The 26785-nt window shown below is 41.3% G+C and overlaps 1 protein-coding gene across 2 annotated transcripts in view; it reads left to right on the top strand.

Annotated features, from left to right (window-relative positions):
• PAPPA2 (pappalysin 2) overlaps nt 1-26785 on the top strand; it is a 301087-nt gene that overhangs the window by 250489 nt on the left and 23813 nt on the right. For both annotated transcript variants that reach the window (XM_043485179.1, XM_043485180.1), the window contains one exon: nt 646-717. In XM_043485179.1, the coding sequence (XP_043341114.1) occupies nt 646-717 (72 nt within the window). The remainder of the gene's footprint in view (nt 1-645; nt 718-26785) is intronic.

Genomic DNA, 26785 nt, shown 5'->3' with positions numbered 1-26785 from the left:
GCTGAAGAGTTGCAGAGAGTGCTGTTTGGCCTCCACTCTCTTGGGCACTCACATCTAGTGATCTAGGATTCCCGAGATCCACTTTTAGTTCAAGGCTTTTCTTATGCGTAAGCTCTATTTCTCAGCCTTTAAAACTCCATGGTGCTTCCTGATGAACACAGCCATCTCATAGTTTCTTGCAACATTTTTTAAAATTTCAAAACAAGTGGCACCAATATTGTGCCTAGAGCCAAAATAAAGTTATTTTAGTATTGAGGATGCCTTTTTAAAATTTTTATTTATTTTTTAATTGAAAGATAATTGCTTTACAGAATTTTGTTGTTTTCTGTCAAACCTCAACACAAGGATGCTTTTTTTAACCACACTGACACCACTTTGGAAATTTTAATAGCTCTGGGAGGGTGAAGACAATGAAGAGGATGAAACTTCCTTTCGCTAAGAGTTTCTACCTTGGCTCCATCCAGCTGGATTAGCAGTTTCAAGGGAAGGACCGGACAGCTGCCTTTGACCTCTTCATGCAGCCCGACTGGGGCTCGTTCCTCAGGGAGGGGGTTGGGCTGATGGAGTAAGCTCCGAATGTGCCCCTCCTCTCACTGACGTGGGGTCTCAGCTTTGGTTTTCTGGTCTTTCCCTCTTCCTTTCCAGAGCATCGTGTGCACTGGGAGGCGTCAGTGGCACCCGGACCCCCTCCTGATCCGCTGCATCCAGTCCTGCGAGGTAAGATGCCCCCCTCCCTCAAACCCAGACCAGCACTCTCTGCTCTGCTCCGCTCACAGGGATTTGAGTCCTTCTGGTTCAGTATCTTGCCCTTTCTCCGCTCCAATGTCCTCTGTTCAATCTCTTACATGTAGCTCCATAATCCCCAACTTACAGATATTAGGATTTCTGATTTTGCCTTTTTTTTTTTTAAAGCAAAATCTCCAGGGTTCCATTTTAAATGACTAACTAAAAAATAAAGTTAAAAGCAAGTTAGAATGATTTATGGTTTGGGGATTCTCTAACTGGGCCTCACTGGAGCTTAGTTAGATCAGACTTTTGTAGCTTGATGGCCCACAGACAGGGGTTTGGCCAGGGCAGTGTCTTAAAAACAATCTTGTTTTAGTTGCTAAAGCTTAAAAATTGGGATTTCCACATAAAATTCATATGTGTTCAGGTAACATTTTACATACACCAAATAAAAATAAATATAAAATCTTTGTGCAAAGATTTTTCTCTTGAAAAACAAGAATATCTGGCAACCATGGCAACAATTAACTGGATCTGAGTGACAGCTAGAATGCCAGAAGGGCCGCTGCCCTCCAGTTCAGCAGTCCCTGTAGCTTCTTACCTTCTGGGCTTCTCTCATTGACATCAACTGCCGGGGTCACGCAGGCATCTCAGTTTGAAACCTCTGAGGAGGACCTGTAGTCCACTGGTGATTAACCCAAACTAGATCTTTACCAACTCAAGAAATCCTGTTTACTTCTTCACACGGGGCATCCCCCTCCCAGTGGGGAAGTTGGGGGTCTGTGAATTCCTTCACTGGATTAAGAGAAGTTATTACAAGCAAGAGTCAAGAATGAGGCAGAGCCTTGCTTACAGAGCATGACAAAGGAATCCTGACATGGATACACACACACACACACACACACACACACACACACACACACGTCCTTTCACCCAGGGAATAGCCAGTAACAAATACAAGTCCTCTAGTCTCAGTCACAACAGCCTTTGTTATCCAGACCTCTCACTGGAAGTAATTCAGCCACTTAGCAGCAATGTTACTTCTGGCTGCACCTCAAACGCCAGAGGGAGCTGTTTAACTGCCCTTGACTTTAGCACCCTCCCGTCATACACACCCAACTCTCCATTCTTCTGTATCTCTGTTTCTCTTGATCTAATTCTGGGAAACTGGGATCTCTGTGAGGCCAAAGAGGGGAAAAGGGTGGGGTTTGAGACAAAGAGAAAACTGGGTGGGGAAATGATACCAGTAAACTAGTGTCTGGAGAGCGCATCAGGAAAAACTCTAGCTTGGAGCGTGCTTTGTTACGGTGTCGGCCAACAAAACAGCTCATCTTCTGCCATCATTAGAAAAACAGATGGCAGTGGGGTGGGGAGGAGGGGGAGTGACTCATCCCCGGGAAAGGGGGTAAGAAGGGGGAAGAAGAGGCCAGGGAAGGAGGGAGATAAACAGACAGAAGACTCTGGGACGAGATCAAAGGTATCCTGAGAATTCCCTTCTGCTGCTTCCACGCATGATCGCAAGAGGGAGGGTAGACAGCAGGCCCTGGAGCTGGCGTCGGTGTTTCCCAGAAGGTTACAACACAGAGCTTTCCCCATTTGTCCTCCCTCCACGCTGAACCCAGCACATGCTCTGGTATCCAGAGCATCCCAGGCTTCTCTCAGCCCCTTTGCCGATGTGATGAGGAACAAAACTGTGTTCCCTCTTATGACCCCCCACCGCCCAACTGCTATCATGCACAGCTGAGAACTGACCACCACACACCTGTTGGTACCCCCACTCCAGGGGTTCTCAAAGTGTGACCCATAGACCAGCACAATTGGCATCATCTAGGAACATGTTAAAAGTACATATTCTCAGGCCGCATCCCAGACTTATTGAATCAGAGGCTCTGGGGGTGGGACCCATCAATCTGTGTTTTTTATTCTTTATTCTTTTAATTACTTTTTAATTTATTTTTTAATTGGATTTTTAATTTAATTAAAAATTAAATTAATTTTTAATTTCAACGTTGTCTTGGTTTTTGCTGTACAAAAATTAAATAAATTATAATTATGCATATATAACTGACTGAAGTTGCTCAGTCGTGTCCGACTCTTTGTGACCCTATGGACTGTAACCTACAAGGTTCCTCCGTCCATGGGATCTTCCAGGCAAGAGTACTGGAGTGGGTTGCCATTTCCTTCTCCAGGGGATCTTCCCAATTCAAGGATTGAACCCAGGTGTCCCACATTGCAAGCAGATTCTTTACCATCTGAGCCACCAAGGAAGCCCAAGAATACTGGAGTGGGTAGCCTATCCCTTTTTCAGGGGACCTTCCTGACCCATTGTAGGGGGGAGGGTTTTCCTCATTTTGTGGGGTGATAATTGAAGTGAGTTGTCACTGCATCCATGAACACATAATACTATCGGGTCATATAAGTGTTACCTTCTGTCTTTTTTTCCCTTCCTGCTTCCCTCCCTCCCTCCCTTCCTTCCTTCTTTTTCTTCTTTCCTTCCCAAAAGTCATATTCATGAATTCTAGCAAAATATACAGTCCTAGGTTCCACTTAAATTAAGAGCATCTTGTTCTCTAGGGAATGCAAAGGAAATAAAGGCCACACCTCCAGCCTCCTTTTGGATAGAAATGACTAACTTACTTCCTGTAGGATAATTAACATTGAGTGTCCACTGACCTACATGTTGGCTCTACTTTTTCTTTGAGCATGTATCTCTTGCAAGTTCATTGTGCTTCCCAGTAGCACCCATTTTGGCTTACAATTTCTGATAGTCTTTCTTCAACCTTTTGCAAGTTCTTGTAGAGTTGTGCTCTTTCTTTGTTGGCAGAAAGGGAGCCGTGCAGGAGGACAGAAACAGAATGATGTCAGAAGAATTAGGTTCAAATTCTGAGTCTACCTTTGTTAACTGCGTACAGTATGTGTCTGGCTTTGTCTCAAAACTTCTGTGAGAATCAAGTGAAATAACTGATTTTAAGGTGCTGGGTAAGTTGCATGTAATGTAACATATTTGTTGCAGTATTGGCTAAGGAGCAATATACATCAATGTGTAAGGATGGGATCTTATTGAAACAATATATAAATATTAAGACTCAAGAAACAGTTCATACACCCAGTCTATAGTCTTATGAATATTATTATATACTGAAGATGGCCATGGTTGAATGATGTTCTAGAGGCTTCTGATAAACTGTAGAAAACTTTTAAGAGTTTTGGGGATATTTCAAGTAAGTTTCCCTGGGCATGCTACTGTTTCTCCTATAAATTCTTATACATACCCTTGTAAATGCCTGTCATCTCACTTATCACATTATTTCAAGATTATATGACAGGTCTGTCCTTCCAACAATCTGTGAGCTCCTAGTGACAGGATGTGTGTTATTCCCTTGAAAAGCACAGGCCTAATTCTTCAATGACTCCTGCTTCTTCCCCTTTACAGGCAAGCAGAGAGAGTAGACTTTGACTTTGAGAGTCTCAAATTGAGAATGATAGTGTCAGTTTTCTGAAGAGTAGCACAGTGGAGGGAAAGGTAGGGAAGGAGTAGAAGAATAAGGAGAGAATACAACGCTGTGATGCTTAGAATCAGAAAGCCTTGCAACGAGGGCAGCCTGGAGGAGCCAAAGGAGGCTGTCAGGGGTCTGGAGACGGGCTTCAACCTCAGTTTCATCACTTGGTACATGTTTCTTGGACAAGTCCATTAATTTTTCTGAATTGTTTCCTCAGTTTTACAATTAGATGGATAGAATTTATCTTTTAAACTTGTTGGTCAGATACCAGGTTCAGTAAACAATGGAGATGGACCCAGGGCCGGGTGTCATTTGGGCCTTCAAAGTGGCCCCAGAAGAATGTAGATCATGCTGATTTTTCAGAAATAACTGCAAATCTCTCTTGTTACTGGGGACTTTTCCCTTCTGTATACATTTTGATCTTGATTATACCCATGAGTCTTTCTCTTAAAGAACTCCAGTTCAGATTTGTGGCCTTCTTGGTTAGCCTTGATTTCTTATTCACTGGCTGCATTTACTTAAATGTAGGTGGGCAGTTGTATTGTTTTTACACATTTGGTAGCTGATATCAACAATGCTTCCATCACTAATTCATTCCATCTGCTCTCCCATTCCTTAGATTCTTTCTTCTGTGTTGTCTTGGCCTTCTCTCTTCCTTTCTTTTGTTATTTGTATTCCAGATGATAGCCCTGTCAGCTGTGTCAATGTGCTTCAGGATCGCTCATGGGCATTGTCGTTTCCGGCTGTACCTCTAGGATGTGGGGGCCTATATATATTACATGGTGTAGAAATAATGGCATGAATATCAAGTTTTTATTGCACCTTTTCTTCTTTCCCAAACTTTAAGCCCAGAGGGGTAGAGAGCAGCTAGAGTCAGACTATAGTGCCCCTTTAAGGAGATGTGCTTTATACTTGGGTGCAGATCTCAATGGGATGATCAGGGATGGGGTGGGAGAGGGTCACAGGTTAGCCTGCATGTGATAAATACCCAAGAAATGAGTGATTGTTATGGGCTTCTACCTGATGTGTGGTCCTTTTGGACTAAGGTTTATAAATACAAGTCTTCACTCGGCCCCATAGTAACCCCTGTTCAGCCATTCTTTTCTTGAACTTTTATCCTTTCTATCTGTATGGTTTATCTCTATTACTGTGCTTTAGTAATGCCTTTTTTATCACTAGATAGTCACACATTTTTTTTTTTAATACATGCCCAAAACTTGATCTTTGAAGTGTGAACTCATGGAATTGCTACTGATCTTTCTAAGAAAAAAAAAGAAAGAAAGAAAGAAAATCACCTGAGTATGTCTTTATAAATTCCTTATTAAAAAGAGAAAAGTGAGTCTTTTCGAGGATACCTGTATTCAGAAAACCAAATGTTCCAACCCAAACTTTATCACTGTAGGCACTGTGTGATTGCAAAGTTGTTTAACTTCTCTTTATTTCCTTCTCATTGATATTTTGTCATTTAAATAACAGCCAACAATTAAACTTCTCTTTGCCATGTTTTAGCTGTTTACAAATCAGACATAGTAATCAACCCCTCCCTTGCTTCTCAGAAGACAAATCATATGAGCTTACTTTTCTTTTACATTCTTGCCAAGTTCTTCAGTATCTGAGTGGAAAGGAGTTAATTAGGGTGGAAATAATAATGACCTAGCAGCCAATAATGAGGACAGCTACTCCACTTCTGGTAGGAATTGTGTGGGTTCACACAAATCTAAATCTAAATATGTGTTAGACGTGCTAAAATCCAGAGAAAAAATGAAAATTAGCTTACATTGGCACTGTCTTCCAGGCTCCCTGGCTGCCAAACTCCAGTCCCCTTGAGATTTATTTGTGAATGTCTCTGCCAGTTTTGTGCAATCTCTGCACCGGGCTGGAGATCTGGGCATGGCTTTAAGTTTGTCCAGAGTCTCCTTTGGGTCCAGGGCTTGACTTTAGACCCTCCAGCTGAAATCTCTGAAAATTGGACTTCAAATGTTAATTAGGACTAGGTTTTCATATTGAAAACTAAAACCATTGTGTTTTCCCCACTCTGCTTTCCAAAAACAAAAACAAAAAAAAAGAAAAAGAAAGAAACATTAAACGCACGACCATGCAAATTGTAAAACCTTCTCTAGATTAGCAACATTCATGAGAATTTATGTTGGTCTAAGTCTCCTTCAGAACCAGGCTGTGACAGCCTGATGGGCTTTCTACATTTTGCTCCTTTTGTCTTCTCCAGCTTCCTGGGTGGGCCACTTTCTTCCTCTGTTAATTCCTTTTGTGACATAGGCTTTCCCTTTTTCTCATCCAACCACACCCATTTTCTGATTTACTCTGTGCTTTCCCTTATTGTTCTGCTCTTTTGAGTCTTCATTTGTAATCCAGATTTGCAGATAATTGAAATATTACTTGCCTGTAAAAATAACATTATGGAAATACTACAGGTTCTTTAATCTGTCCAGGTGCTTTCTAATCATTCTGCTGAGATTATAAGAATTAGCAGTGAGCAAATAAAATCTGATTCTATCCATAAATAACTCTATCCCTTTCCTCTTCTGATAAGGCCTTTCTCCACTAAGATTTCTAATGGTTATCGACTGAAAAAACACACACAACCTAAAAGTTCAGAGTTATGTTTTATTCTGTGGAAATTTTTAGAACTTCAAGCCTGGGAGGCAGATCTCAAATAACCCTGATAGAGCTGCTCCGAGGAGGCAAAGGGAGAAACCAGGTTATATAGAAGCTCTGCAACAAAGGACAGGTAGCTTGAATGTCAAAAGTTTTTAATTTTTTTTTTTTTTTTGGTACGTTGAAGACAACAAGATAACCCAAACCAAGGAACTTAGAGCTTTTCTATGTATGGGGAGATGCAAGAGTCTGGGCTCACTGAAGCCATTCCTTTGATATGCACCTCAGGGATCTGGGACCAGTGTCCTGTGTTTTCCCTTAGTCATGTCTGACTCTCTGTGACCCCATGGACTACAGCACGCCAGGCTTCCCTGTCCATCAACAACTCCCGGAGATTGCTCAAACTCATATCCATTGAGTCAGTGATGCCATCCAACCATCTCATCCTCTGTTGTCCCCTTCTCCTGCCTTCAATCTTTCCCTGCATCAGGGTCTTTTCCAATGAGTCAGTTCTTCACATCAGGTGGCCAAAGCATTGGAGTTTCAGCTTCAGCACCAATCCTTCCAATGAACATTCAGGACTGATTTCCTCAGGATTGACTGGTTTGATCTCCTTGCTGTCCAAGGGACTCTCAGTCTTCTCCAACACCACAGTTCAAAAGCATTAATTCTTCAGTGCTCAGCTTTATTGTCCAACTCTCACATCCATACACAACTACTGGAAAAACCATAGCTTTGACTGGACCTTTGTTGGCAAAGTAATGTCTCTGATTTTTAATATGCTATCTAGGTTGGTCATAACTTTCCTTCCAAGGATCAAGCGTCTTTTGATTTCATAGCTGCAGTCACCATCTGCAGTGATTTTAGAGCCCAAGAAAATAAAGTCTGACATTAATTCCATTGTTTCCCCATTTTTTGCCATGAAGTGATTGGAATGGATGTCATGATCTTAGTTTTTTGAATGTTGAGTTTTTTTTTGTTTTTTTGTTTTTTATTAGTTGGAGGCTAATTACTTCACAACATTTCAGTGGGTTTTGTCATACATTGATAAGAATCAGCCATAGATTTACACGTATTCCCCATCCTGATCGTTTTAAGCAAGCTTTTTCACTCTGCTCTTTCACTTTCATCAAGATGCTCTTTAGTTCTTCTTCACTTTCTGCCATAAGGGTAGTATCATCTGCATATCTGAGGTTATTGATATTTTTCCTGGCAATCTTGATTCCAGCTTGTGCTTCATCCAGCCCGGCATTTCACATGATATACTCTGCATAGAAGTTAAATAATCAGGGTGACAATATACAGCCTTGACATACTCCTTTCCCAATTTGGAACCAGTTCATTTCTACATGTCCAGTTCTAACTGTTGCTTCTTGACCTGCATACAGATTTCTCAGGAGGCAGGTAAGGTGGTCTGGTATTCCCATCTCTTGAAGAATTTTCCACAGCTTGTTGTGATCTACACAGTCAAAGGCTTTAGTGTAGTCAAAGATGGCAGGTATTTTTCTCCTTTCTGAATTCCCTCAGGGTTCACCGCTCACAGTGGAGGGCTACAATCACTGGTAACTGTGATTCTGATAACTGGTAACTGGTAATTGATGCTTTTGAACTGTGCTGTTGGAGAACACTCTTGAGAGTTCCTTGGACTGCAAGATCAAACCAGTCAATCCTGAAGGAAATCAGTCCTGAATATTCACTGGAAGGATTGATGCTGAAGCTGAAACTCCAATGCTTTGGCCACCTGATGTGAAGAACTGACTCATTGGAAAAGACCCTGATGCAGGGAAAGATTGAAGGCGGGAGAAGGGGACAACAGAGGATGAGATGGTTGGATGGCATCACTGACTCAATGGACATGAGTTTGAGCAATCTCCGGGAGTTGTTGATGGACAGGGAAGCCTGGTGTGCTGCAGTCCATGGGGTTACAAAGAGTCAGACACGACTGAGCAACTGAACTGAACTGTGACATCCTTGTTTACTGATATAACAGGGAAGATTTCATTTCTCACTGTGCTCCTAAAATATATTTTAAATGCAATCTAAGCATGACTCAAATATGTTCACTGAGACTGTTCTTTTTTTTTTTTTTTTTTTTAATTTTTTTATTAGTTGGAGGCTAATTACTTCACAACATTTCAGTGGGTTTTGTCATACATTGATATGAATCAGCCATAGATTTACACTTATTCCCCATCCCGATCCCCCCTCCCATTTCCCTCTCCACCCGATTCCTCTGGGTCTTCCCAGTGCACCAGGCCCGAGCACTTGTCTCATGCATCCCACCTGGGCTGGTGATCTGTTTCACCATAGATAGTATACATGCTGTTCTTTTGAAACATCCCACCCTCACCTTCTCCCACAGAGTTCAAAAGTCTGTTCTGTATTTCTGTGTCTCTTTTTCTGTTTTGCATATAGGGTTATCGTTACCATCTTTCTAAATTCCATATATATGTGTTAGTATGCTGTAATGTTCTTTATCTTTCTGGCTTACTTCACTCTGTATAATGGGCTCCAGTTTCATCCATCTCATTAGAACTGATTCAAATGAATTCTTTTTAATGGCTGAGTAATATTCCATGGTGTATATGTACCACAGCTTCCTTATCCATTCATCTGCTGATGGGCATCTAGGTTGCTTCCATGTCCTGGCTATTATAAACAGTGCTGCGATGAACATTGGGGTGCACGTGTCTCTTTCAGATCTGGTTTCCTCAGTGTGTATGCCCAGAAGTGGGATTGCTGGGTCATATGGCAGTTCTATTTCCAGTTTTTTAAGGAATCTCCACACTGTTTTCCATAGTGGCTGTACTAGTTTGCATTCCCACCAACAGTGTAAGAGGGTTCCCTTTTCTCCACACCCTCTCCAGCATTTATTGCTTGTAGACTTTTGGATAGCAGCCATCCTGACTGGTGTGTAATGGTACCTCATTGTGGTTTTGATTTGCATTTCTCTGATAATGAGTGATGTTGAGCACCTTTTCATGTGTTTGTTAGCCATCTGTATGTCTTCTTTGGAGAAATGTCTGTTTAGTTCTCTGGCCCATTTTTTGATTGGGTCATTTATTTTTCTGGAATTGAGCTGCAGGAGTTGCTTGTATATTTTTGAGATTAATCCTTTGTCTGTTTCTTCATTTGCTATTATTTTCTCCCAATCTGACGGCTGTCTTTTCACCTTACTTATAGTTTTTTGTAGTGCAAAAGCTTTTAAGTTTCATTAGATCCCATTTGTTTAGTTTTGCTTTTATTTCCAATATTCTGGGAGGTGGGTCATAGAGGATCTTGCTGTGATTTATGTCGGAGAGTGTTTTGCCTATGTTCTCCTCTAGGAGTTTTATAGTTTCTGGTCTTACATTTAGATCTTTAATCCATTTTGAGTTTATTTTTGTGTATGGTGTTAGAAAGTGTTCTAGTTTCATTCTTTTGCAAGTGGTTGACCAGTTTTCCCAGCACCACTTGTTAAAGAGGTTGTCTTTTTTCCATTGTATATCCTTGCCTCCTTTGTCAAAGATAAGGTGTCCATAGGTTCGTGGATTTATCTCTGGGCTTTCTATTCTGTTCCATTGATCTATATTTCTGTCTTTGTGCCAGTACCATACTGTCTTGATGACTGTGGCTTTGTAGTAGAGTCTGAAGTCAGGCAGGTTGATTCCTCCAGTTCCATTCTTCTTTCTCAAGATTACTTTGGCTATTCGAGGTTTTTTGTATTTCCATACAAATTGTGAAATTCTTTGGTCTAGTTCTGTGAAAAATACCGTTGGTAGCTTGATAGGGATTGCATTGAATCTATAGATTGCTTTGGGTAGAATAGCCATTTTGACAATATTGATTCTTCCAATCCATGAACACGGTATGTTTCTCCATCTGTTTGTGTCCTCTTTGATTTCTTTCATCAGTGTTTTATAGTTTTCTATGTATAGGTCTTTTGTTTCTTTAGGTAGATATACTCCTAAGTATTTTATTCTTTTTGTTGCAATGGTGAATGGTATTGTTTCCTTAATTTCTCTTTCTGTTTTTTCATTGTTAGTATATAGGAATGCAAGGGATTTCTGTGTGTTAATTTTTATATCCTGCAACTTTACTATATTCATTGATTAGCTCTAGTAATTTTCTGGTAGAGTCTTTAGGGTTTTCTATGTAGAGGATCATGTCATCTGCAAACAGTGAGAGTTTCACTTCTTCTTTTCCTATCTGGATTCCTTTTACTTCTTTTTCTGCTCTGATTGCTGTGGCCAAAACTTCCAACACTATGTTGAATAGTAGTGGTGAGAGTGGGCACCCTTGTCTTGTTCCTGATTTCAGGGGAAATGCTTTCAATTTTTCACCATTGAGGGTGATGCTTGCTGTGGGTTTGTCATATATAGCTTTTATTATGTTGAGGTATGTTCCTTCTATTCCTGCTTTTTGGAGAGTTTTAATCATAAATGAGTGTTGAATTTTGTCAAAGGCTTTCTCTGCATCTATTGAGATAATCATATGGTTTTTATCTTTCAATTTGTTAATGTGGTGTATTACATTGATTGATTTGCGGATATTGAAAGAATCCTTGCATTCCTGGGATAAAGCCCACTTGGTCGTGGTGTATGATTTTTTTAATATGTTGTTGGATTCTGTTTGCTAGAATTTTGTTAAGGATTTTTGCATCTATGTTCATCAGTGATATTGGCCTGTAGTTTTCTTTTTTTGTGGCATCTTTGTCTGGTTTTGGAATTAGGGTGATGGTGGCCTCATAGAATGAGTTTGGAAGTTTACCTTCTTCTGCAATTTTCTGGAAGAGTTTGAGTAAGATAGGTGTTAGCTCTTCTCTAAATTTTTGGTAGAATTCAGCTGTGAAGCCATCTGGTCCTGGGCTTTTGTTTGCTGGAAGATTTTTGATTACAGTTTCGATTTCCTTGCCTGTGATGGGTCTGTTAAGATCTTCTATTTCTTCCTGGTTCAGTTTTGGAAAGTTATACTTTTCTAAGAATTTGTCCATTTCATCCAAGTTGTCCATTTTATTGGCATAGAGCTGCTGGTAGTAGTCTCTTATGATCCTTTGTATTTCAGTGTTGTCTGTTGTGATCTCTCCATTTTCATTTCTAATTTTGTTAATTTGGTTCTTCTCTCTTTGTTTCTTAATGAGTCTTGCTAATGGTTTGTCAATTTTGTTTATTTTTTCAAAAAACCAGCTTTTAGCTTTGTTGATTTTTGCTATGGTCTCTTTAGTTTCTTTTGCATTTATTTCTGCCTTAATTTTTAAGATTTCTTTCCTTCTGCTAACCCTGGGGTTCTTCATTTCTTCCTTCTCTAATTGCTTTAGGTGTAGAGTTAGGTTATTTATTTGGCTTTTTTCTTGTTTCTTGATGTAAGCCTGTAATGCTATGAACCTTCCCCTTAGCACTGCTTTTACAGTGTCCCATAGGTTTTGGGTTGTTGTGTTTTCATTTTCATTCATTTCTATACATATTTTGATTTCTTTTTTGATTTCTTCTATGATTTGTTGGTTATTCAGAAGCGTGTTATTTAGCCTCCAGGTGTTTGAATTTTTAACAATTTTTTTCCTGTAATTGAGATCTAATCTTACTGCACTGTGGTCAGAAAAGATGACTGGAATGATTTCAATTTTTTTGAATTTTCCAAGACTAGATTTATGGCCCAGGATGTGATCTATTCTGGAGAAGGTTCCGTGTGCACTTGAGAAAAAGGTGAAGTTGCTTGTTTTGGGGTGAAATGTCCTATAGATATCAATTAGGTCTAGCTGGTCCATTGTGTCATTTAAAGTTTGTGTTTCCTTGTTAATTTTCTGTTTAGTTGATCTATCCATAGTTGTGAGTGGGGTATTAAAGTCTCCCACTATTATTGTGTTACTATTAATTTCCTCTTTCATACTCGTTAGTGTTTGCCGTACATATTGCGGTGCTCCTATGTTGGGTGCATATATATTTATAATTGTTATATCTTCTTCTTGGATTGATCCTTTGATCATTATGTAGTGTCCTTCTTTGTCTCTTTTCACAGCTTTTATTTGAAAGTCTATTTTATCTGATATGAGTATTGCGACTCCTGCTTTCTTTTGGTCTCCATTTGCATGAAATATTTTTTTCCAGCCCTTCACTTTTAGTCTGTATGTGTCTCTTGTTTTGAGGTGGGTCTCTTGTAGACAGCATATATGGGGGTCTTGTTTTTGTATCCATTCAGCCAATCTTTGTCTTTTGGTTGGGGCATTCAACCCATTTACATTTAAGGTAATTATTGATAGGTGTGGTCCCGTTGCCATTTACTTTGTTGTTTTGGGTTCACGTTTATACAACCTTTCTGCATTTCCTGTCTAGAGAAGATCCTTTAGCATTTGTTGAAGAGCTGGTTTGGTGGTGCTGAATTCTCTCAGCTTTTGCTTATCTGTAAAGCTTTTGAGTTCTCCTTCATATCTGAATGAGATCCTTGCTGGATACAGTAATCTAGGTTGTAGGTTATTCTCTTTCATTACTTTCAGGACGTCCTGCCATTCCCTTCTGGCCTGGAGGGTTTCTATTGATAGGTCAGCTGTTATCCTTATGGGAATCCCTTTGTGTGTTATTTGTTGTTTTTCCCTTGCTGCTTTTAATATTTGTTCTTTGTGTTTGATCTTTGTTAGTTTGATTAATATGTGTCTTGGGGTGTTTCGCCTTGGGTTTATCCTGTTTGGGACTCTCTGGGTTTCTTGGACTTGGGTGGCTATTTCCTTCCCCATTTTAGGGAAGTTTTCAGCTATTATCTCCTCGGGTATTTTCTCATGGCCTTTCTTTTTGTCTTCTTCTTCTGGGACTCCTATGATTCGAATGTTGGGGCGTTTCACAGTGTCCCAGAGGTCCCTGAGGTTGTCCTCATTTCTTTTGATCCTTTTTTCTTTTTTCCTCGCTGCTTCATTTATTTCCACCATTTTATCTTCTACCTCACTTATCCTATCTTCTGCCTCCTTTATTCTACTCTTGGTTCCCTCCAAAGTGTTTTTGATCTCATTCATTGCATTGTTCATTTTTAATTGACTCTTTTTTATTTCTTCTAGGTCTTTATTAAACAATTCTTGTATCTTTTCAATCTTTGTCTCCAGGCTATTTATCTGTAACTCCATTTTGTTTTCAAGATTTTGGATCATTTTTATTATCATTATTCTAAATTCTTTTTCAGGTAGATTCCCTATCTCCTCCTCTTTTGTTTGACTTGGTGGGCATTTTTCATGTTCCTTTACCTGTTGGGTATTTCTTTGCCTTTTCATCTTGTTTAGATTGCTGTGTCTGGAGTGGACTTTCTGTATTCTGGAGGTCTGTGGTTCCTTTTTATTGTAGAGGATTTACCCAGTGGGTGGGGTTAGACGATTGGCTTGTCAAGGTTTCCCGGTTAGGGAAGCTTGCGTCAGTGTACTGGTGCGTGGAACTTGATTTCTTCTTTTTGGAGAGCAATGGAGTGCCCAGTAATGAGTTTTGAGATGGGTCTATGTGTTAGGTGTCACCTTGGGCAGCCTGTATGTTGACATTCGGGGCTATGTTCCTGTGTTGCTGGAGAATTTGCGTGGTATGTCTTGCTCTAAAACTTACTGGCTCTTGGGTGGTGGTTGGTTTCAGTGTAGGTATGGAGGCTTTTGGACCGTCACTTATTGCTTAAAGTTCCATGTAGTCAGGAGTTTTCTGGTGTTCTCAGGTTTGGGGCTTAAGTTTCCTGCCTCTGGATTTCAGTTTTATTCTTCCTGTAGTCTCAGGACTTCTCCAACTATACAGCACTGATAATAAAACTTCTAGGTTAATGGCTAAAAGATTCTCCCCTGTTAGGGACACCCAGAGAGGTTCACAGAGTTACATGAACAGGAGAAAAGGGAGGAGGGAGATAGAGATGAGCAGGAGGAGAAAAAGGGGGGACTCAAGAGGAGAGAGACAGATCTACGCAGCTGTCTGTTCCCAGAGTGTTCTCCGTATCTCAGACACCTACAAGGATTCACAGAATTGGATTGGGAAGAGAAGGGGAAAGGAGGAAATAGAGGTGTTCTGAGGTAGAAAACAGAGAGTCAAGATTGGGAGAGAATAATCTTCGGTTTAAAGATAGGGCTTCTCTTTTTTTTTTTTTTTGTAAGGTTATAGTGTAGTGAAAATGAAAATGAAGAGTAGTAGAGGAGTACTAGAGGACTTTAAAAGAAATAAGAGAAAAAGAAAAATAGAAAATAAAAGAGAAAACGGAAAGGAAAAAAAAGAAGAAAAAAGAAAAAAAAAAAAAGAAAAAAAAAAAAAAAAAAAAAAAAGAAAGAAAGAAAAAAAAAATTTTTTTCCCCTAATTAAAAAAATCGTAAAAATCTATGTAAATGAAAGTTAAGGAGTAATGGGGGAGTAATAGGGAATTTTAAAGGAAAATAAAAGAGAAAAAATAAAAAAGAAAAAATATAAAAAGAAAAAAAAAATTTTTTTTTTTTCCTTACTTAGAAAAAAAAAGTAAAAATATATCTAGGAGTTTCTCTGGAGCTGCTGCGGTCAGTGTGGGTTCGGCTCAGTTTCAGATAGCTCCTCGTTCCAGCTTACACTTCTCGATATCTACAGGGCCCTTCCGGTGAAGTCGGTGTTTTCTACAGGGATTTTAATCTGTTGCACCAGTCCCTTCTGAAGCGGTTCCCTTTGTTTATTTGGCTTCTGTTTGCCGGTCTCTTCAGAGCCTCATTTCCGCCCTGACACAGGCGGGCGGAGGTGGACTCTTATTCAGGTAGCTAGTTCCGTTGCGCTGCTGGGAGGGGCTGACGCTGCGAGGATGGGCTGGCGCTGCGGGGCGGGGCTGACGCTGCGGGGAGGGGCTGGCCCTGCGGGGGAGGGCTGGCGCTGCCGGGAGGGGCTGACGCTGCTTTCTCCGTCTGCGCTGCTCAGGCTCCCGGCTGTTCTATATGGAGCGCGCCCCGCGCTGCTAGGTTCCAGCCCTCAGGTGTTACACAAAAGCGCGGAAGGAAAAGCTGCGCCTGCTCTCTGTGCCTTCCCCGTCAGAGCGGTCCAGGCAGCGAGGGGCTTGATGGGCGCACTCTCCCCAGGTGTGGCGCACCCACTCCCTTCCGCGGACCCAGTCTCAGTTTCCGCTGGCGCCAGTCGGGTGCGCGCGCCTTCCGCCCTCCGCGTCCCCAGCCCCAGTCCCCGCCCGCGCCGGTCGGGTGCCTGCGCCCTGTGTCTCGCCGCGACCTTCCCCTCCCCCCTGCCTCCTGCCTCCGGCGGGGCTGGGCGGGTCCGCAGCCTGCGACCTCTTCTTGGGACTTTCTCCGTCCCTTTGTTCTGCGAACGGCCGGCAGTGTGTTCCGGCCGGTTAATTTTCTCTCTTTTGGTCTCCCACAGTTCAAGTTGGCACCTCACAGAAGCTCCCTCCGATTGTCCTCAGGGCACTCAGGCCCGGACCCTAGCCCAAGCAAGGCCGCCTAAGACTCCCTTCCCGGGAAGGGTCTCCGTCCTTAGCTCTTTTGTCTCACTTTTTATCTTTTATATTTTGTCCTACCTCCTTTCGAAGACAATGGTCTGCTTTTCTGGGCGCCTGATGACCTCAGCTAGCGATCAGAAGTTGTTTTGTGAGGTTTGCTCTGCATTCAGTTATTCTTTTGATGAATTTGTAGGAGAGAAAGTGGTCTCCCCGTCCTACTCCTCCGCCATCTTGGCTCCTCCTGCCTGAGACTGTTCTTAAAGTTCATAAAATGTTGATTCGTTTACCATTTACCTTCATGGTCATTTGCATACCCTTTGTTGAATAGTCATATTGACAAGCTCTTTCAGAAGATTCATATAATTTGAGTCATTTCTAATTTATCCTACTAAAATAGATATTCCTTTAAGTGAAATTATTTCACTAAATACTTGCTTTTGGTAGCAACTGAATGATAAAAGGTTGTTCGAGTCTCATACTTAATTTTTTAAAACATATGAAGTACATGTGTGTGTGTATGCTAAGTCACTCCAGTTATGTCCAGCTCATTGTGACCTATGAACTGTAGCCCACCAAGCTCTTCTGTCCAAGGGACTCTTCAGGCAAGAATTCTGAGTGGGTTGCCATGCCCTCCTCTAGGAGATCTTCCTGACCCAGGGATCAAATCCACGTCTCTTATGTCTCCTGCATTGGCAGACAGGTTCTTTACTGCTAGCACCATCTAGGAAGCCCTTATATGAAGTACATATGTATACCTATATACATGTATGTGTATGTGGTTGTGTATGTTTATGAGTTTGTTGTGATTAACCCTATAATGACATAGTGAACAATAAAAGGGTAACAGTCCCAATATGATTGCAATTATTGGCAAATTAGAGCAAATAGTGTGCATAGCAGAAAGGATACACATTTCAGAAAGTGAAAGTCATGTCTCACTCTTTGTGACCCCATGGACTATATAGTCCACGGAATTCTCCAGGCCAGAATACTGGAGTAGATAGCCCTTCCTTTCTCCAGGGGATCTCCCCAACCCAGGGATCGAACCCAGGTCTCCTGCATTGCAGGCAGATTCTTTACCAGCTGAGCCACAAGGGAAACCCAAGAATACTGGAATGGGTAGCCTAGCCCTTCTCCTGGGGATCTTCCTGACCATTAATGGGTTTAAATCTCAGCTCTGCCCTTATTAGCCATATTTTCATGTAATATTTTTAAATTTCATTTTAATTCTATCAAAGTAATACATGTACCTAGTATAAAAAACCAGTTAGCACCTCTGGGTTTTTTGGGAAAACTGGCAGTGTCTGCCGCTCTCTGGCTAACCTCAGCCTCCCTTGACAGAGACAACTCTTTCATGTCTTTTTTGCTTCTCTTCTTTAATTCTTTAATTTCATCAGGAAATTATGTCTATAAACATCTATATCTATGCATGCATGAATGCATGCTCAGTCACTTCAGTTATGTCCAATTGTTTGTGACTCTGTAGACTGTAACTCATCAGGCTTTTCTGTCCATGGGATTTTCCAGGCAAGAATACTGGAGTGGGTTGCCATTTGCTTCTCCAGGGGATCTTCCTGACCCAGGGACCAAATGCTCATCTCTTGTGTCTCGTGCATTGCAGGCGGATTCTTTACCACTAAGCCACCAATGGGAAGCCCATGTATATCTGTGTCTGTATATATATATATATATATATATATATATGCACACACATGTATCTGTTTAATAATGCTTGTACTGCCAATCTTGATTTTTCTTTTCATTTGTGGCATTACGTACTGGCTGCTTAACATAAGAGGTGGGGTTTGAGCTCTCAGACACACTCTCTTGTTCTCTCTCTTTCGCTCACAGACACAGACACAAACCCTCACCTCTACAGCTGCCTGCAGAGGTACTTGACACTCCTAATTCTTGAGTTTTTCTGGGTATTCTGTGCATTTCAGGCATTTAGGTTCCTGTTTTCTCAGATCTGCTCTGTCAGTTACTACTCATTCATGCACTTTCCACTTTCTTAAACTTTGTTGGATTCTCCATTGGCTGTCATGGTCTTGCCTGTCCTCTTTTCTCTTGCGATTTCACATCTTCTTTACTCCTTTATTCCCATATTAGGGGGCTTCCAGAAGGAGCAGATATAAAAAACAAATTCAACTCATATGTTTTACCAGCACTAAGTCTGAATTGTAATTGATATGCGGTGATCAGTATACTGTTACTCCTCACTATTCCCTTCAACAGGGTTTATGCTGATATAGAAGAAAACAGGGCACTTGATAGAGACGATGTTTCTTATTTTGGTATTTTTCCCTCTATTGTCTCTTCTAATTTCTTATTTTAACCTAGAGCCAAGAAGAAATCTCTTCAAGGTGCTCAACTCTTGAAAGTGCAGGTTTAGATAAAGAAGCACTCATTCACAGAACATACATTTACTGTCCATGTATAGTCTATGACTCCTGGGATATTAAAGGAATCAAGATGAAACTCCTGTCTCCTGGTAATCCACTCTGACTTGAGGGAGGCACATTTTCAAAGTTCTTTGGGAATAGAGGAAAGATACTGTGTTTACTTACTGAACAGGCAGAGGATGGGTGTGGGACATACAATTTGGGGAAGATTTCAGAGCAAAGTGGCACTCTTGTAGGATTTAATGGTTTTATTAGTTGGTGTTCAAGTTGAAACCTCTCTGGGCAGAGAGGATGCTATGTGCACAAGGAACAGGGATTTGAAACACAGGGAATGTTTGGAGAACCCTGTGAAGACTACAGATGAGGCTGATGGGGCTTAGGCTAGATGAAGAAGTGACTTGAATGTTGCCATACATGGGCGATCAACTTTATTCCAATGGTATTGGAGAGCATCTTGAGAAAGTTGCGAAATCAGATGAGGTAGAAAAATTGTTGAAGATGAAGCCCTTGCAGAAGAGACAGGTGATAAGTAGAATGGTTAAAAGACAATACCTTCATAGAACCCAGACTCAGCCCCACTAAGTAAGGATGGAAAGAAGTCATGACTGAGGGCTTTCCTTTTAAGATATGAGATCGATTGTAAAATCCCAGCCAATGGGGAAGAAGAAAATCTATATGACTCCCTGGTGCTTGGATGAATAGTGGATGCCATTCACCTCTGTTAAGAAAAAGAAGCAGGCTTGTAGGAGAAGATAATGAGCTTGGCTTTCGATGGAGTGAGTTTAGTAGAGTTGGAAATAAAAAGTCTAGAATTCAGTCACACAGCCTCAGTTGGTGACATGAGAAATGAGGGAAATATGGATGATAATTAAAGGTAGGTGAGGGAATAAGATCATGCCAGAAATGTAAATGGGGAGAGGTGGAGATAAAAGGCGTGGGAGGAGGGAAGTAATACAGGGAGGAACAGAGGAAGTAAAGCTAGTCAAAGAAATAGAGAAAGATTAGAAAAGTAGAAAGAAATACAGGAGAGAATGGTTGTATTAATAGGAAAACCATAGAAGAGGAGAGAGATGGTAAATGGTGTGAAATGCTAAAGAGCAGACAGATGAATTGAATATTGACAAGAGACAGTTAAGCTTATGATTTCAGCACTCACTGTAATCCCAGACACAGTGGTAACAGTGGAACGGGAGAGAGGGAAGTAGGTTGAGAAATAGATAAGAACGTGGATGCAGCAAACAAAAATATTGTTTCCAAAAGTTGGCCAGTACAAGGAGTGAGATGAACGGTAACTTAAGTGGAAAACAGTGTTTATGGAAAGACTTTTGATATGAATGAAACTTTAATATATTTATTATCTGTGGATAATAAACTGGTTAAAAGTCTGGACACCCAAGATAAAGAGAGGATAGAAGGGATTACAAACACTGTTGGCTCTGAGTCAGATGGGAAGGAAGGAACAATGACTGAAGACAAAGTTTATAGTGCCGACTTAAAAAATATTCACAGCCTAAAAGTTGAGAGTTATGTTTTATTCTGTGGGGACTTTTAGAACTTCAAGCCCAAGAGACAGCATCTCAAGTAACCTTGAAAAACTGCTCTGAGATTGGGGGAGGAGCCCGGTTATATAGAAATTTTGAAAAAAAAAAAATAAAGGGTAGGTAGTCTGAACATCAAAAGATTATTGTTAATTAAAGAAAACCAGATAACCCCAGACAAGGAATTTAATGCTTTTCTATGTATTGGAAGATGCAAGAGTCTGGGCTCATTGAAGTCATTCCTTTGATAGGCACCTCAGCTATCTGGGGCCCGTATCCTGTGTTTTTAGAACATCCTAGGTTCCTTGGGACTCACCACCCCAGGGAGTGGCTGTAGTCTAATGGCTGCTAGATGGCAGGTATTCTTCCCTTTCCTGAGTTCTTCACTGGCTCATATTGGTAGGCTGCAGTAGACTCTGACACCCTTGTTTACTGATATGGCAGTAAATATGTAAATATGATACTATTTTTCCATTGCTTAGTAGAGTAGAAAACAGAATTTAAGAATTCAAGGAGTTCATATGCAACAGTTGACCATTTCTCTGTGCAGTTTCCCATCTTAGTTGATGGCAGCTTCATCCTTCCTGTTGCTCAGGACCAAGTCCTTTCTGTCATCTTAATCCCCCTCTCTCATTTCTCCACATCCAATTCATCAGTTCAGTCCACTAGTTCTGCCTTGAAAATCCATCCACAGTTCAGTCGCTTTTCACCATCTCATCTGCTGCCTCTCTGGTTTGAGCTATCATCCTCTACTACCTGGATTCCCACAACAGCCTCCAGACTGGTCTCACTCCTACCCCTGTTTCAGCACTTTTTATTCCCAACACAGCAGCCAAAGGGGCCTGTTAAAATGTATGCAACGTAAAGGACTTTTCCGCCAAAACCCTCCTAGGATTCCTCAGTTCATTCAGGGTAAAATCCAGAGGCTTCGCTATGGTGTACACAGCCCTCCAAATTTCCCTTCTCTGATCATTTGATTGTAAATGACAACTGTCCTTCTCTCCTCCTCTGCCCATCCCTCACCCTAGAGCACTCCCTTGCTGTGCTGTGCATAGTCGCTCAGTCGTGTCCGACTCTGCGACCCCATGGACTACAGCCCTCCAGGATCCTCTGTCCATGGAGATTCTCCAGGCAAGAATACTGGAGTGGGTTGCCATGCCCTTCTCCAAGGGTTCTTCCCAAACCAGGGATCAAACCCAGGTCTCCTGCTTTGCAGGTGGATTCTTTACCTTCTGAGCCACCAGGGAAGCCAATAAATTCTGGAGTGAGTAGCCTATTCCTTCCCCAGGGGATCTTCCTGACCCAGAAATCAAATTGGGGTCTCCTGCATTGCAGGCAGATTCTTTATCAGCTGAGCTACCAGGGAAGCTCCAGAGCACGTCCTTGTGAAGTCATTCAGTCGTGTCCTACTCTTTGCAACCCCATGGGCTGTAGCCTGCCAGGCTCCTTTGTCCATGGGATTTTCCAGGCAAGAATACTGGAGTGGGTTGCCATTTCCTTTTCTAGGGGATCTCCCTGACCCAGGGATCGAACCCAGGTCTCCTGTACTGCAGGCAGACTCTTTACGATCTGAGCCATCAGGGAAGCCCAGGGAGTACTCCCTTACATTGTCCTATTTTTTTTTTTTAATAGGGCTGTTATTTTCTAATTCACTAAAGAATTATTTGTTATGTTGTTCATTCACTAAGTCATGTCTGACTCTTTTCAACCTCATGGACTGCAGCATGCCAGGCTTCCCTGCCCTTCACTATCTCCTGGAGTTTCCTCAAACTTATGTCCATTGAGTCAGTGATACCATCTGACCATCTTGTTCTCTATCATCCCCTTCTCCTCCTGCCTCAGTCTTTCCCAGCGTCAGGGTCTTTTCCAATGAGTCAGCTCTATGCATCAGGTGGCCAAAGTATTGGAGCCTCAGCATCAGTCCTTCTAATGAATATTCAAGGTTGATTTCCTTTAGAGTTGATTGGTTTGATCTCCTTGCTGTCCAAGGGACTCTCAGGAGTTTTCTCAAGCGCCACAGTTCGAAAGCCTCAATTCTTCAGCACTCAGCCTTCTTTACTTGTTACATTTAACATCAATATTCCTCATTGGGATGTAAGCTCTACAGGGAAGGGTTTTCTGTTTATTTTATTCACTGATAAACCTCAAGTGCTTAGTACAGGGGTACAGTGATTGGCACAGGGTAAATGTTCAATAAATATGGCTTGAGTGGATGAATGAGGTAGGAATTAAGGGCGGCTACATATTGGGAAGGAGATTGGCGGTCGGGTAAAGACCTGGAGAAGAAACTTGATTACTATGGGGAAAAGGAAAATTTTGCTAACTTGTGAAGAATAAAAAGGTTGCCAAGAGACCCTGAGTTTTATGACTCCTTTAAGACTCTTTTTTACTGGATACTCTTTTTTTGTTGAGAGAAGCCTGTAGTTAGCATGGCTCTGTCTTGGGACTTGGGAGGTGAGTGATGACATTTAGATTCCCTTCAACTCTTTGAAGGCTGTTTGTGCCATGGATAGAGAAAGCTTGGTTCCATGGATTGCTTTTCTTCTCCTTGGCTATGTGATCTCAAACAAAGTCATTTCTCTTCTATGGGAAAATAACATCTCCCTGGGTTGACTTCGAATTTTTTTTTTGGCTCTCTGATGTTTATGAAAGCATTGACTGACACTCAGGTGCTACACACATGTACAAGACTATCCTCATTATTATCATCCCTGTATGAGAAGTCATCTGAAGCAAGACCAGGCTGAAGCATGGCAGCGGAGACAGGTGACTCACGCTGCGTTCTGCGCACTGGAGGTCCTGGCTGAGGAAGCCAAATGTCTGCCGTGAGGTGAACATAGAAAGCTTCAGCAGGAATCAATAAGTAGAAGCAGAACCTCCGCTTACCTCCTTTCAACTCAGTCTGATTTTTTTTTTTTCAGGCCTGCAGCTTTGAGCTAGGTTTTTGTGTCTCTTTCCATCTACCTTTCCAGGTGTAGGCACTCCACTTGGGCACCATAACCTTATTTAAAGGGCTAAAAACAGCTCAGATCTGAGTCTTGCTGACAGCATACCAGCTTCAGCCTATCAGCTAGGGGTAAATTTCCTTAGACACTTGCCTTGAGAAGGTGCTCATTATCCATAAGGGATATAAAGCCTCCACCTTATTTTCCCTCTATTTCATTGCACAGAGTAACAAGAATAAGAGAGAAAACGAGCCTTTGAATGCCCAACAACAACAACAATGAAGCAAAACAACAACAGAAAAAAACCACCCCAAACCATGCACTAATTTGAAAATAGACTCATTACATCTTTCCTGTCTGACACCTCTAGCCCAGTGATCCTAAGTAAGCCCTTTTTCCCCAGTGGATTCTCCATAGCCTCTTCAGCCTTATACATTGTTTTCCTTCCTATTTAAGATCAGTAATGAGGACTTGGCAGGAGAAAGATTCAAATGGGTCAGGAGGCCCTTGTGGCTTTTCTCGGGCTTGTTTTCCACAGCCCATTCTAGCCTGCAACATACTTCGCAAGAATAAGTTGGCTGCAGATCTAGCTCACGGTGAGAGGCCGCCACAGAGGGTAGCATTTCAGACTAGTGAGCCTGGAGCCACGAGCAGGCTTCCTGAAGCCCAGAGCCTGGGTGTTTCCTTACACATGCACATGCACACACACGTGCACACTGAGCAGCACACACGGGGGGTCCTTATCTAGACCAGATGTTGCTGCCCACGGTGCCAGCCATGTGTCGTGCGTGGCATTTTCTTCTGTTAAGCTCCTGGCAACTGTTTTTCCTTTCTTCTTTCCTCCCTCCACCTCCCACCCCTTACATCCACTGCAAGTCCAGATTGTCTCCTGATTCATACTGGGCCAGCCTCATATTTTTGTTGTTGTTATTGCAAACATTAGATGCTTCCAAAGCTGGAAAAAAATAAAAAGGAAAGAAAAGAGAAAAAAGAAAGAAACCACAACAACCCCCAAAGAAAACATGTTCTAACCCAGGAATGTACAATACTTCATGCATGGGAAGCATCTTCCCACCTCTCCAAGCTTAGCTACAGAATCTAGGGCTCCAAATTCCAACACATGAAAAAACAAATTCATCTAGCTCTTTTTTTTAATATGAGCTTCATACCATTTCTCAGTCTAAAAGCTTGCTGCTCCCCCCAATGGCTAGGATTTGCACAAGTTGCATAGCCTCTTCTCCCAACTTACACCATGGTTACTAAACTACGATCACTCTTTCAGTCTCCTTTATTCATTTCTTCACTTAAAATAGTATTTTCTGAGTGCCAAGTATGTGTCAAGATTACAAAAATGAATAAGGAATTTCCAACACAGCATATACAACAGAGGTAAAAAGATCAAATTACTACTCCATGAGTAATAATACAAAGATATGAACAAAGTCGCATGGGGGCACAGAGAATAAAGCAAATAACTTGCCTCAATTATGTTGAGAAGATCTTACAGAGGGGTAACCATCTGAGGTGAATTTTGAAGGAAAAAATAGAAACATATGGAAAGGCAAAAATGTGAAAGGAAATTGTATGATGCTGTGATCCAGATTTTTCTATGATGCTGTGTATGTGTGTATGTTAGTCACTCAGTCATGTTTGACTCTTTGCGACCCCATGGACTGTAGCCCACCAGGCTCCACTGTCCATGGGATTCTCCAGTCAAGAATACTGGAGTGGGTAGCCATTCCTTTCTCCAGGGGATCATCTTCCTGGCCTGGGGATCGAACCTGGGTCTCCTGTATGGCAGGCAGATTCTTTACCATCTGAACCACCAGGGAAGCCCCTTTTGCATAACAGATCATCCTCAAATATCAATGTCTTGTATCAAGAACATTTATTTCTCACTCATTCATCTGCTGGTTGGCTAAAGTGGTTCTGCCTTAGGTTTGGGGTTGGTTTACTACACCTGACTCAAGAACCCAGGCTTCAAAGTTTAAGGGTCAGTAGCTACCCAGTATATGTTCTTCTCATGGCGGGTTGCATGAGTAGGAAAAAAAAAAAAAAAAACAGAAAAGGCATACCAAGACATTCACAACCTCTTGTCAAATGTAGCACTTGTTATATGTATTCACGTTCCATTGGCCAAGGCAAACCACATGGCTCCATTTACAATTTGTAGGAATGGAAATTATCCTCTACTGATAGTGAATTCCTGGCAAAGGAAGAGAGATCAGAAGGAGCTATGGACATGTAACTATATCTTCCAGTCAGTCTCTTTGGTCACAGACATTGGTTATATTCAAATTATTTCACCCTATCCCAAAATACTCTAAATGTCTTATCCAGTCTAGTATCAGGCTTAAAAACCTCAAATAACATGATTTACATCGGATACAACATAGCTTCTCTTAATCTCGAGACTGGTGTGCTAAAATCACAGATTCTCCTCCTCAGACTTGATAGCAAAGTAGAGTAGAAACAGGAAAACCACAGTAACCATCCCCTTTCAAAGAGAAAAAGGAAAAATCACATAACAACAATTCTGAAATCCCTCCAAGAAAAGTGGCAAAAATTATACTCTATGAGTAGGGAGTGCTGCTTGTTTAATGGCTACTGATTACCTCCTAGGTAAAACTCCCAGGTTCATTTTGATTCATGGCTCTTGGTTCGGCTCTCTTGGACATCCTTTCTTTTCTGGTATCCTCTTGGGTCACAAGCAGAGAGCACTAGGGAACATCCTCCTGTTGGGAACTAAGTAGTTTTCTCAGTCTTCTTTCTTCTGATGTAGAATATGAGGAATCCAAAAATCTATCCAAATTCTCTAGCAGCAAGTCTCTTTTAACACAAGCTGATGTTACTTTTGGAAATTGAATTCTCACAGACTTTTTTTGGCTTTGCATATATTTAATTTCAGTCAAATCCATATTATAAGAGCTAGCCTCACAGTCTTTTCAAGATGTGCCTCTTCATATCGATTTGATAGGTATTCTGAACTTATGAGGCTTGTCTGTGATAAAGTCCTTAGTCTCTTTTCTAGAAGTCACTTTGTTCAGCTACAAGGATCTTCTAGGTACTACTGAAATCCAATTAAAAGTGTGAACAAATGATGAAATAGTCCTTGATTTGGTCTTTGCCTGAGATTAGGCCTTAACTTCAGTCTTAGAAGGCATTTCTAATACAAAGTATTACTCAGTTTCATCTTTTGCTCATTGGAAATGAGAAATAAGTTTGTTTTTCACTACAAATCCTGGAATTTTTAGTACTTTATATTCCCTGTCAATTCTGCTGGCAAAGCAGCAACCTTTCCTGAGCTCATCTCTTCTTGCAGCACCTTATCAGATGCAGGTAGCCAGCACTAACTAACTCTGGTAATATTCTTCTTTAAATCCTCCTTTCCCGAAGTCAATAGGCTATTAAGTAAATTTTCTGACCTGTGAGTTATAACAGTTAACTTTTCTCACAACTACAGGAAACATTTAATATTTTTTCCCCATTACATGGTGAAGTAATTGATTTTTCCAGCTTCTTAAAACAACTGCTTTGCTTCCTGATTCACCATTCTGCAACCAGAGGCACACATTTTAGATTTTTGTTATGGCAGCACCCCACTTCTAATACCAATCTCTATATTATTTAAATGTTGCTACAGCCATATCCTATAACAGACAACCCCCAAATAC

Source organism: Cervus canadensis, chromosome 13 (genome assembly GCF_019320065.1).
Source record: "Cervus canadensis isolate Bull #8, Minnesota chromosome 13, ASM1932006v1, whole genome shotgun sequence".
Classification (NCBI taxonomy): Eukaryota; Metazoa; Chordata; class Mammalia; order Artiodactyla; family Cervidae; genus Cervus; species Cervus canadensis.
This window is presented reverse-complemented; position numbering and strand designations above follow the sequence as displayed.